General features: G+C 63.6%; 2 protein-coding genes across 3 annotated transcripts; both read left to right on the top strand.

The window, feature by feature from the left end:
• Positions 1-3,153: 3,153 nt before the first annotated feature.
• On the top strand, positions 3,154-7,287 carry PTGDS (prostaglandin D2 synthase). Of its 2 annotated transcripts, XM_017893055.1 has the most exons (7): positions 3,157-3,414; positions 4,501-4,640; positions 4,731-4,807; positions 5,452-5,568; positions 5,687-5,788; positions 6,334-6,356; positions 7,118-7,287. In XM_017893055.1, the coding sequence occupies exons 1-6, from the start codon at positions 3,301-3,303 to the stop codon at positions 6,354-6,356; spliced, it is 573 nt and encodes a 190-aa protein (XP_017748544.1). In that variant the 5' UTR covers positions 3,157-3,300; the 3' UTR covers positions 7,118-7,287. The 2 variants fall into 2 exon arrangements, 1 of the variants encoding a protein (XP_017748544.1); XR_001889390.1 differs by having other exon boundaries at positions 3,154-3,414; positions 5,452-5,788.
• Positions 7,288-7,696: 409 nt separating this feature from the next.
• On the top strand, positions 7,697-11,251 carry LCNL1 (lipocalin like 1). The gene is given in 6 exon segments (XM_017893057.1): positions 7,697-9,249; positions 9,966-10,015; positions 10,018-10,038; positions 10,186-10,328; positions 10,331-10,462; positions 10,464-11,251. Coding segments are annotated over 6 exon segments (519 nt in total). The 5' UTR covers positions 7,697-9,127; the 3' UTR covers positions 10,515-11,251.
• The last annotated feature ends 1,136 nt before the right edge of the window (positions 11,252-12,387 follow it).

The following is a 12,387-nucleotide window of genomic DNA, read 5'->3' as shown; positions in this document are numbered from 1 at the left end:
GTGACTCCTGGGTCACTGTAGCACCAGGCTGGGCACCGCTCCTCACAGAGACCAGAAGCCAGAATTCCATTCAGCACAAGGGGCTGGCTCCTGCAGGGCACAAGTGGAGACCCGATTCCAGAGGCTGCTCCCCACCTCTGTGCCTACCCCCGGTCAGGGCTGGGCCTGGATCTTCTGCCTGACTTGTCCAGAACACTCCACACAGAGTCTCAGTGACCCTGGGCACTGCCCTCCCCTAAGGAAGATCCTTAGTGGGGCAGCTCTGGCAGGAGTGAGCCTCTGGGGCTGGGAGGCTTGGCTACCTCTGAAAGGTGGAGTGTAGAGGCTGCCCCTCCCCAATCCCAGGCTGGGGGAGCTGATCCCCGGCCACAAGTGGGTGGGGCTCACGAGGTCCCCATGAGTTTATTCAAGGCTGGTGGGCACTCAGTCGAGCTCAGGTCCCACCAGTCACTGGGTCAGCCTCGGCCCTAGAGGGCAAACCATTGGTGGGGACGCTGGATAGGGGCACCACTGCCCCCAGAGGATGCTGGCCAGGGCCCCAGGGCAGACATAGCTTCCCTCCAGGAAAAGGTTGGAGTCAGTTCTGGGAGCCCAGGCCCAGGCCACCAGCCTTGCCTCTGACCTGCCTGGGCCGCAGGCAGGAGGATGGCCTTCGTGACCTCTTAGGGTGGAGGCCAAGTCCCTGCATTCTGTGACTCAAAGCAACTGGTTCCCAGAGCAGCGGGGTGGGGCGGCCAGCCTCTTTCCTGCCCAGCCCTCCCCCAGGCTCCACCAAGGTCCTGCCTGGCAGCCAAGCTCAGAGCAAAGGGAAGGACACACAGCGTGTGCAGTGAGGGGGTCCTTGTCCCCGCCCAAGCTGCAAGAAGCTCCGTGAAGGCCCCTCCTGCCCCTGTCCACCTCGCACAATCCTAGTCGAGGGAGGAGGGGAGAAATCTGGCATGTGTTCACCAGGAGCTGGCAAGTGCCCTGCCCTTCCTGGATGTGGTGAGAGATGAATCTCCAGCCCTCGGGTAAGCCCAGGTGCGCCCATGAATCAGGGCTCGTGGGCGGCTTCCACTCACTGGTCCTCACTCAACCGTGTCTGGAGAGTGTCCCTGACCTCCTGCTGGCCATCTTGACCACAGGGACTGAGGAGTCGGTTCCTGAACCGAAGCATGAGTTTGTCAGCTCTTCCAGCTCCCCAGGCGCCAATGACCACATGGTCTCAGTAACGACTGGTCAGAGAGAAGGGACATGGGACCTGCCAGGCCTTCTACTGCCCACTAGAAAATGAGGAAGAGGAGGGGCTTGGTCCTTGTTCCGGGCACTGGGTTTGAGGGCTGGACACCCGAGATCCCTGGGAACCCCTTTGGCTATGGGAAGACCTTGCCCCATTAGGCTTCAGAGTCCCTCCCTGGCAGGTGACCCAGGCCTGCCCCGACGGAAGCCATTCAGACCCAGAGCCACGTGTCCCGGGTCTCCCTGCCCTGGGCCACCTGCCACCACGCCCCAAGGCTTGCTTACCACTGGGAGGCGCTCTTGTCCTGGACTGGCCTGGTCCAGGTTGGGACCTCCAGCCAGGACAGTCAGTGAGCCACCAGCCCCACCAGGGTGGAATGACAGTCAGGATTCAGCTGGCAGTGGGCAGGAGGCCAGTCTTGTGACGATGTCCCAGCCACAACTCTCTTCCTGCCCCTCCCTTGTCCTGATGGGAACCCCCAACTCTGTAGCTGAGTCAGGCCTGGGGGCCATGTGGGGTCCTGGGTTTAGGCACCCCACCCCATCTGTTCCAACAGACCCTCCCTCTCAACCTAGGGCACAGATGGCAGCTGAGCCAGCAGTACACCGATGCTCCGGGCAGGGGCTGATGGGAGGCCTGGGTGGAGGAGTGGGTTCTCAGGGCTACCTTGGTCCCCCTGCACTTTTGCCCTCCTTCCCCCACCTCTCTGGTGCCTCCCGGCTCCCTGGGACTCACTCCCTCACCTTGGCCTCTGCCTGGGACGCTGACCGGCCACCCCCACCAGCCCTGACACTGGTGCTGCCCACTAGCCGCTGCTGCTACACAGGCGTGCGCCTCCCCCAGTCTGGCCTCCTTAACCCCAGGCATTGGGAACAGGGAACAAGGAAGCAGTCCATGCCAGCCCACTCCCAGGGCCCGTGAGCCCCCAGCAAGGGATGGGCCACAGAATCCAGGAAGAAGACGGGCTCCAGCCCCCAGTGGTCGCCAGCGGCCCCCTAGAAGCTCACCACCCCACCCCATCCCACTCACTCCTGCTCTCACGTACATTTCCCAGCTCCCCACCCAGGCCTACCTTCAGATCAGCGGCAGCGCTCACCCACCACACCTGCCAGGGAAGCTCAGTCCCAACAGAATCCAGACAGGGCCCACCACATGTGCCTGCCTGTGACGGCTTGTGACAGAGCCCCAGCCAGGGCCGACGAGCTGGAGGGGCCCAAGGAGCAGGATGCAGCACTGGGGTAACAGGACAGCTCCATGGGGTGCTCCCGAGTCTGGACCAGACTTGGGGTGGGGAGGCCCAGACTCGGTGGGGGTCAGACTCGGGGTGGGGGGATTGCTGGGAGAAGGTGGGGACTCTGGCAAGGGATAGGGCCTGTGCTCAAGCCCAAAGGTGCCCCAGGCTGAAATGGGTGCCCAGGGATCACTATGAGAGCCCCAGCAGTCGGCCATGGGGGAAGCCGTTCCCAGCACACTTGGCCCTCGGGACCCTGCAGGGCAGATCAAGTTTCTCTACCTTGGCCTGAGCTTCTCATCAACACTTCACTTGCTGGGCTTCTCAGGGTGGAAGTGGGGCTTTGTGTCCCCTTCTGGGGTGGCAGGGCTCGGAAAGGGTATGATGGTAGGGGCTGCGAGATGTGGGTCCTGGCCCCCAGTGGGAAGTGATCAGAGGCCTCGGAGGCGGGCATGGCTGAGAAACACAGCCTCGGCCCTATCAGGGCCGTTGAGTCGGTGTGCCCTGCCAGCAGGAGGAGGGTGGGCAAGGTCCGTGCCAGCTCTGTCTCTGGGACCAGTGGGCAGGGGCCTCTGCCTCACCCCACACTGCCTCAGCCGGGGCAGCAGGCCCAGGCCTCTTGCATAAGCGCCCTGTGGGGGACGAGGCTGCAGCTGTGCCCGGCCACCCCATCCCCCAGCATCACGAGTCTTCAGTGGGCTGTCCTCGGGCCCTGGGTGGAGGCCAAGCCTGGCCCATAAATAGGGGTCTCCTCAGTGCCCTCCGCTCCTCCTGCACACCTTCCGCACACCTCCCTCGCTCTCCCACACCACTGGCACCAGGCCCCGGACACCTGCTCTGCTGCAGAAGAATGGCTACTCATCACACGCTGTGGATGGGACTGGTCCTGCTGGGGCTGCTGGGCGGCCTACAGGCAGCACCCGAGGCCCAGGTCTCCGTGCAGCCCAACTTCCAGCCGGACAAGGTGAGGGGCTTCCCTGAGCCATCCCCAAGGGCTACAGGGCCCTGTCAGGGGAAGGGCGCTTTCCGGCTGGGTCTTCTCCCCCGGAGGAGCGAGCGAAGTCCCGCAGTGCCGCAGTGCCGGGCAGTGCCGGCCAGGGACTGAACGGGCGCGCAGGAAGGAGGCTGGGTAGCTGCCCCAGGAGGCTGACCGCGAGAGGCCCTCCCTGGGCACCACGTCCCGTCTCCCCTGATGGGCCACGCAGACACCGGGCCACACACGCTCCCACGCCATCCAAGCACGGCCACTCCTACGGGCACGCGACCCCCAGGGGACACACGAGCGCACGTTCCACACCTGGGTGCCAGGACACGGGCGGCTGTGGCATGGGGATGGCGCCAAAAACGCCGTGCGCGGTGGGGGGTCGGGGGACGCGCACCGCACAGCCAGCCAGCGACGCGCGCTCTCGCCCGGGAGCTGCGCGGGGACGCGCCAGAGCGCGGGTCCCCCCGCCGCGCGCCCCTCCCCGGCGTCGAGGAGACTCCCGGCGGTCCGCAGAGCGAGCGGAAGACCCGCCCCGACCCCCGTCAGGAATGCGACGTCCTCGACCGCCCGCTGTATGGGCCAGGCGCTCCGCCAGGGGCACAGAATCGGGACCGGGGGCGGAGGGGCCGGAGCTGGCTGGTGGGCGGCGTGTGAGAGTGAGGGACGGTCCTCGGGAGGGGCGTGGCCAGACGGGGTGCTGGGTGTTAGGGGCGTGGCCAGCTTCTGGGGCGGAGGCGTGAGGGGCGGGGCCATCTCCTGGGGCGGTGCGTGGGGAGTCAGGGGCGGGGTCGGCTCCCGGGGCGGGGACGTGAAGGGCGGGGCTCCCTGAGGCGGGGTCGTGAGGGGGGCGAGGGCGAGGTCAGCTCCTGGGTCGGGGGAGTGAGGGCGGGGTCAGCTCCTGGGGCGGGGCATGAGGGGCGGGGCAGTTCCTGGGCGGGGCGTGATTGAGCGTGGGGGCGGGGCCGGGTTGGAGACTGGAGCGGGAGGGGCAGAGGCGCCTCCACGGGTCCGCACCAGTGGGTCCGGAGGGTCCTGGCAGACGCGGCTGGGGGTCGCTCGCTGCAGTTCCTGGGGCGCTGGTTCAGCGCAGGCCTCGCCTCCAACTCGAGCTGGCTCCGGGAGAAGAAGGCGGCGCTGTCCATGTGCAAGTCGGTGGTGGCCCCTGCCGCGGATGGTGGCTTCAACCTGACCTCCACCTTCCTCAGGTGGGACAGCGGGCAGGTGGGCTGCTGGGACGAAGAGGTCCAGGAGCACCCTCGGGCCTAACCCCTGACCCCGAGGTCACCCACCTACAGGAAAAACCAGTGTGAGACCCGAACCATGCTGCTGCAGCCCGCGGGGTCCCTCGGCTCCTACAGCTACCAGAGTCCCCGTGAGTGGAGCCTCCACTAGCTCCCTGAGCCCAGCCTGGGGGCGACACATGCGGGCGACTCTGGGCCAGCCCCCTGCCGCGGAGATCCATGGGGTGGGGGGTGATGGCTGTCCCACCAGCGTCAGAGGCCAAGGCCAGGCCTGGGCATGACTGCCCATGCACGAGTGTTGGGGACAGAGAGACCCTTCCTCCAGGGGTTTGGATCCTCTCTGGAGCCCACCAGTGTCTTGCCAGGCCCCTCCCCTGCCCTCTGGAGCTTTCCCCACATAAGCAGCCCCCCAAGGCCCGTCCACATGCCTCCTCCCAGTTCTCCCCCCCAGGACCCAGGGGCTTCCCCACTCCCACCTGGGGAATGGCTCCCACAGGGAAACCTCTTCACTTCGGGTTCTGGCAGCGAGTTCTGCGGCTGCACCAGGAATCCTGGTTTTCTGAGCCTGGCTGCCCCAGATTCTGGTTTAGGGGCAGAGTTCACAGGCTGTGCAGGTGGGAGCAGGGCACTGACTGGAGAGCAGCTGGGTGGCAGAGCATCCCGGGCCAGCCGAGGGCCTGAGTGCCCCCACAGCCCACAGGTGCACCCCTTCCCTGAAGCAGAGGTGAGGTTTGTGGGGCTGAGTCCCCAGCAGGGTCGTTTCTTGGGTTCCCAGACTGGGGCAGCACCTACTCTGTGTCAGTGGTGGAGACCGACTACGACCACTATGCCCTGCTGTACAGCCAGGGCAGCAAGGGCCCCGGCGAGGACTTCCGCATGGCCACCCTCTACAGTACGTGCCCACCGATGCCGCCCACACACAGGCATGACCAGAGGGGGGTCCCCAAGACCCAGGGCAGGGCATACACCATCCCCCCGCTGAGGCCAGCTCCATCTCCACTCTGTCCCAGGCCGAACCCAGACCCCCAGGGCTGAGTTAAAGGAGAAATTTACCGCCTTCTGCAAGGCCCAGGGCTTCACAGAGGATACCATTGTCTTCCTGCCCCAAACCGGTAAGGGGTCCTAATCTGATGGGTAGAGGATTAAGGTCAGATTAGAGGCAGGCAGGCAGTCTCCTGACAGGGAGAGGCAGAGGGGAGGAGGTGGCCCCGCCCTGCTGGAGGCCTGGGCCAGGGACAGAGCGGGTGAGTGTTCGAGTCAGAACCCCCTCCTGCAGCCCCTTCATGAGGAGCCCCTCCATGGGGACATGGAGACCAGGTGCCCACTCTGTGCCAGGCCCCAGCAGCTCCCAGGATGTGGGGCTCCAGCCTGGTGGGGAGCATAGGGTAGAGGGTGCCTATGGGGGATGCAGGAGGACCAACCATACTGCGCTCAGGCACAACCTCCTGGGGCGGACAGCCTGCTCTCGGCAGAGGTGGAAAAAGACCCTCTCTTTGTTTTGAGGGGCCAGGGGAGAGGTGGGAGGTGATGGGGGGGTCTGTGCAGTTTGGGGGCTCAGTCAAGACGAGCTCTGTATTAGGGGAGGGACAGGAAGCCCAGTGGGAAAATTGGCCTAAGTCTGGGGTTCTGACGACAGCCCTGGCTTCTTTCTTGGCAGATAAGTGCATGACGGAACAATAGGTGAGCCACTCCATTCATTCATTCATTCATTCATTCATTCATTCATTCAACACACATCCACCCAACCCACTCTGCGATGGATCAGGGCCCCAGGACAGCCTGGTGCTGCAGACCCATCCTTCCTGATGGCTGCCGTCGTCCAGGGCTGGGCAGGAGACACAGGGGCTGCCCATACTGATGAGTGCACAGGTGTAAGGCTCGGAAGGAAAACCTGTCCCAGCGGCTGGAATAGGGCTGACCCCTGAAGGCTCACGATTGGGGGGTGCAGGTGTGAGGCCCCAGGCAGACAAGGCCAAGGGGCTATACCACAGGGGCCATCTGGCAGCGAGGGCATCTGGCACCTGGGATAGGGGTAAACCAGGGTGGGGGAGATGGGATGGGAGGGGACAGGGGATGGAAGGGGAAGTCCGAGGACGCTACATGGATGCCGTGGGAGAGCTCAGGAGAGCGGGCTCGGAGCGGATTCACCCACCATCCCCAGGAGGGAAGCTTAGGCTGGAGCTGGAGTCTGTGGATCCTGGGGCTGGGAAGGGAGGAGTCTGTGGATCCTGGGGCTAGGAGGGGTGGAGTCTGTAGACCCTGGGGCAGCGGGGATCCGAGATCTGAACCCCAGCGGTGGATCTTGCTCTCTCAGCGAGGCTCAGCGGGGCTGGGGACAGAGAAAAGTCCCCCTACCCTGCACCTGCTCCATCCGACAGGAGTGGGGGTGGGCTGGGGAAGACTGCAGTCCTCCATCCTCGGCTTTCGGTTGCACCCCCCAGGACTCCCCAGGGCTGAAGCTGGGACCCCAGCCAGCCAGGTGATCCCTGCGATCTGGATGTCTCCGCTCTGTTCCTTCCCTGAGCCCCTGCCCCGGCTCCCCGCCAAAGCACCCCTGCCCCCTTGGGCTTCATCCTGGCTCTGCGGAATAAACTCCGGAAGCAAGTCAGTAGGCTGGCTCCTGGCTGTCTGTGCTGTCGTCACCAGTCCTGGTCCTGGCCTTGGCCACCTGGACCTCCTGCTCTATAAAATCTCAGCCTGAGGTCAACAAAGGAACAGACCTTCTAGTGTTTGCTCCCAGTGGGGTCTTGAGTCAGACAGCTAGGAGGGGGTGTCCCTCACTGTCTCCCACCCAGCCCACACAGTCATGTGACCCTGCCTCACAGCCCCACACGTCCAGCCATACCCCCTCAGCTGCCACTGCCACCAGGCCGGTGCTGAGCTGGGGGGGTCAGTGACTCATCTAAATCCCTTAGGCAGGTACCCTGCACCCCCAACCCCACCCTGTCACCCCCTCAGCAGGAAAGGCCTGAGGCTCAAGGCCCCAGAGGAGCTTTGGACTTGTTGGGTGTCTTGGGGTGTGGGATTAACACACTGAGATTGGGCAGAGATAAGGGTTTCAGGGGACGAAAAAGGAACATTTGTTTGAAACACGCCAGAGTGTCTCCACCCTCCATCAGGACAGACTGACAGAGTGGGCTGGGGACAGGACACCCCACATCCCTTCTGGCTCCCTGAGCACCCCCTGCCCTCTGACCTGGGCCGCCAGATCACAGCCTTGTCCACTCGCCAGAGCCCTGGCACCACGGGCACACCATGCCCCGCCAGTGCCCTGCCCAACCCTGCTCCCTCCCAGATTCCCACCCAGGCAGCCTTTCTCAGGTACACAATGTGCAAGACTCACTGTGACCTGCTCACCAGGCCCCCCGAGCAGGCCCTGCAGAGGCACCAACCTTTTTGAGGGTCAGAGGTGAGGGTGAGCTTCTGGGTGGCCTTCCCGGAGAAGGGGGCTTAGGGCTGTGCCTGAGCTCAAGGTAGTGGGGATCCAACATCCCAGGGGGGCTGCAGAAGGCCAGAGAGGCAGGATGGGGTGAGCTGCAGGCCCCCTAGCCCAGACGCCCATCAGAACTACCCTCAGCTGCCAGTCATCCGGCCCCACCCCGAAGGAAAGGCAAGGCATGGCTGGGGTTGGGTGGAGGGAGCCAGGCTAGAGCACTGTAGCATGCAGCTCGATCAGAAGCCTATCACAGTGGGTGCAGTCCCAGGCCAGCTGCCCCAGGGCACCTCGGAGGCATAAAGCCTACAGAGGAGCCACCTCAGCTCTGTCCTGCTCCCGTGTCCCAAGGAGACGCCATGTCACCTTGCTGCACAATGCTTCAGGCTCTGCTGATCAGTTCCCTCCTTGTCCTCCTCTGGGTGTCCCCAGGCCAGGCCCAGGTCCCCATCCAGGCCAACTTTGATGCTAGCCAGGTGCGCCCATCCCTGTTTCCTCCTCCTCTCCAATGAGTCCTCCCAGCTTTGGTGCTGCACCCCAGGTCCCTGTCCACACTCTCTTTGATCCAGGCTCAGCAGGGCTGGGGGCATGGGAAATCCCCCACCACACCTGCTCCATGTGACTGGGGTAGGGGTTGGCTGGGGAAGACTGCAGGCCTCCATCCTAGCTTTTCGGTTGCATCCCCCATCACTACCCAGGGCCCAAAACTGGGACAAGTTGCAGCTGCCTGCCCCTCACTGTCCCCCACCCACTCCACATAGACCTGTGACCTTGCCACAGCCTCACCCATCCAGCCGTACCCCCTGAGTACCAGCTGCAGACAGGACGGTGCTGGGTTGGTGGAGGCCAGTTGCTCATCTGCTGAGGCCCCCCTCTCTCAGTTCTGCATCAGGGTGGAGGTGTGTACAGCAGCCCCTGTCCTGGCCAGGAAGCAGCTGTGTCAGGACACAACGTGGTGGGCTCAGGCGGCCTCCCAGCCTTCCCTGCACTTGCCCTGCAGTTCCAGGGCACCTGGTACATGGTCGGGGTGGTGTCAGATGACCAGGACTTCCTGGACTCCAAGGACACCATGAAGATGCCTGTGGTCTTAGTGACCCCCTTGAAGAACAGTGACCTGGCCCTCAAGTTTGGATATCCCATGTAAGTGACCCCACGAGCCCATCAGACTCAGCCTCAGATGAGGCCAGATGAAGGTCCAGAGGGACCACGGTGTCCCCAGCACATCGGGGTCAGACCACGGGTCCTCAAGGGCTCCGTGCTGCAGAGCTCCAGAAGGCAGCCTCACGGGGTCCAGAGGGACCCAGGCCCTGGAGGAAGCACCGCCTGAGGGCTGGTGTTGAGAAAAGTGTCTGCATGTCTGTGTGTGTGTATTACTGTATGTGGCTGTGTCTCTGTGTGTCTATTTCTGCGTGTGTGTGTGTCTTCTGTGTAGCTGTGTACCTCTGTGTGTACGTCTCTGTGTATCACTGTATGCGTCTGTGTGTCTGTGTCTATCTCTGCGTGTGTCTTTTATGTGAGTGTGTGTGTATATGTGTGTGTCTGTCAGTGTATCTGTGTCTATGTGTATCTCTGTGTGTGTGCATGTGTGTATGTGTGCGTCTTCTGTGTGTCTGTGTCTGGAAGGGGGACCTGGAGACCCTGCATTCTAGACTGTGTGCCCATGAGCAGGTACTTAATACCCCCTCCCCACCCGCAGCAGGAGTGTCCCCACCTCTAAGGTCATCCTAAAGTCCCATGTTCTCTAAGGATGGTGAAGGTGAACAGGGGACCCTGGGCTCAGAGACAGCAAGGTAGGCTCTGGGCCTGGGCGCTGGGCAGGGGTGGCCACTCAGGGGACTGGGGCTCCTCCACCCCAGGTCCAATGGCGAGTGCCAGGAAATGGACACAACCTTCACCAAGGGTGCTGTAGGGGGCAGTTCAGCAACCCAGGTAAGGTGGGGTGGCAGGCAGGGCTGTGGGGTGGGGGCCCTGGGGGTTGTGCGGGCTGCTGGGTTGGCACCTGGGGCCAGGGCATGAGGGGTGCCACGTTGGGGGGATGTGCCCTGGGCCTGGGGTCACCGGCTCTCGCTCCTCCAGCCATGGCACTGACTGATATCCGAGTGGCCTTCTCCGACTACCAGCACTTTGCCTTGCTGTAATTGGAGACGCGGAAAGGGGGCCTGCAGAACCAGTGACTGCAGCTCTATGGTGGGCGGGCTGCGGGGCGGAGGCCCAGACACCCCCCAGCTTCGGGTCTGGAATGTCCCTCCTGTGCCTGCACCAGTGCCTTCTGCATGGGGAAGGCGGGGAAGGCGGAACCGCTGGCTCCCGGTGTCTGTGACCGCGGGTCCCGGCCTCTCCCCGCCCCTCTCACCCCTCCCTGCCCCTCTCGCCCTCTCTTCGCCCCTCCAACCCCTTCCCTTTAGCTCACCCGCCCTCCCCACCTTCAGCTCGAGCCCTGGAGCTGTTTCCCGAAGGCGCCCAGAAGATGCAGCTACTGGCGCCCCAAGTGGGCCTGAGCCCCAGCCAGGGCGTCCTGCTGCGGAAGTTGGGTGAGCGGTGCCCGCAGGCCTGCTGGGAGGGCCAGGCCCCGGGTCACACCCCTGCTGGGAGGGCCAGGCCCTAGTCACTCCACTGATCTCAGATTCTGGACAGCAGTGCTGGGGGCAGACCCAGCCTGTCCGGGTCGGGGGAGGGTGAGACAGGGCATTGTTCCCTGGAGGAGATCCCGTTGGGGCAGGTCGGGGGCCTCCGTCCCAAGGAAGAGGGCACCAGGGGTGCGCCTCAGGCCCACTCTCTGCAGACCAGTGTGCGGGCGCGCTCTCCCGGGTGAGTAGACCACGGCCATGTGGAGCCACGGACGATGGGCCCTCCTAGGGCCGTGGGCTGCACCGTGGGGCCCTCTACCTTCGGGACAGCTGGGGGCGAGAGCGGGGGTGATGGGGCATCCGGGCGGATCCGAGCAGCAGCAGCCTGGGGAACCGCGGGGCTGCGCGTCGGGAGGGGCGGAGGCAAGGGACGTCCCCCACCTGCTCCTTGTTTTGCGGTGAGGGGTCCAGCCCCTGAGTGCCTGCAGGGGTCAGCTGCTCCGTGCGCCCAGCCCTCCCCAAAGAGCCCCTCTCTCCACACCTTGGCCCCAAGCGCAATAAACGCCCTGAGTGCCTGTGGCGCTGTGCGTTTCTTGGAGGGAGGGAGGGGTGGCGGGGGCGGCCAGGTACATGGGCGCCCTGGGAAAGAGGCCGGGTCACCCCCTGTTGCCTGTCTGGGCAGGCGTCGGCCCGGGAGGGACCGAGCGTCGGCTCTGCAGCAGGGAGGTTCCTCAGGGCGGGCCCCAGCCCCAGCTCTGGGCCTTTTCTACCTCTGCACGGACCCAGACCCCCAGACTGGAGGCGCCGGGAGGGCGGGACACGGACACCACGCAGCGCGCGCCCCAGGCTCCAGCGGACACCGCCGCGGGTCGTGGCCTTCAGGGTCCTCCCAAGCGACGGGCCGAGTCAGTGTCGGCGGCTTCCATCCCCAGGCGCCACGCCGGGTCACCCAGTTCCCCCGGCCCCGACTCCGGGCTCCAGGTCCCGCCCCACAGGCCTGGCTGTTCCGGAGACCAAGGAAGCACCCCCAACCCTGACCCAGGGCCTGCCCACCGAGAGTGGAGGGCGAGGAGGAGGACAGGAGGTGCTGCATAAAACTCTGCCCTGCCTTGAGTCTATGTAGGACAGTATTGTCTTTTACAGACAAGTCTTGAAGAATTTGAAGGAAAATAACCTACTCGCTGTAATGTACCTAGTTCAGCAAAATAATAATAAAAATAGTAATATAACTGGTTGCAAATTTGTCAACATTTTGATAATTGTTTAATCTGGGTGATGGGTCTACGGGGTGCAGTATGCTATGATTTCTGCTTCTCAGTTGGTCAGATTTTTTTTTTTTTTTTTTTTTTTGAGATGGAGTCTTGCTCTGTCTCCCAAGCTGGAGTGCAGTGGTGCGATCTCGGCTCACTGCAACCTCTACCTACCAGGTTCAAGTGATTCTCCTGTCTCAGCCTCCCAAGTAGCTGGGATTACAGGTGACCACCACCATGCCCAACTATAATTTTTGTATTCTTAGTAGAGACGGGGTTTTGCCATGTTGGCCAGGCTGGTCTCAAACTCCTGACCTCAAGTGATCCACCCACCCTGGCCTCCCAAAGTGCTGGGATTACAGGCGTGAGCCCCCAGGCCCAGCTCAGAAAATTTTTTATTAAAAAACACCACTTGGGCTGGGTGCAGTGGCTCACACCTGTAATCCCAGCACTTTGGGAGA

The sequence above is a fragment of the Rhinopithecus bieti genome, unplaced genomic scaffold (assembly GCF_001698545.2).
Source record: "Rhinopithecus bieti isolate Rb0 unplaced genomic scaffold, ASM169854v2 scaffold_23276, whole genome shotgun sequence".
Lineage (NCBI taxonomy): Eukaryota > Metazoa > Chordata > Mammalia > Primates > Cercopithecidae > Rhinopithecus > Rhinopithecus bieti.
Note: the sequence above shows the minus strand (reverse complement) of the source record. Positions and strands in the feature narration are given on the sequence as shown.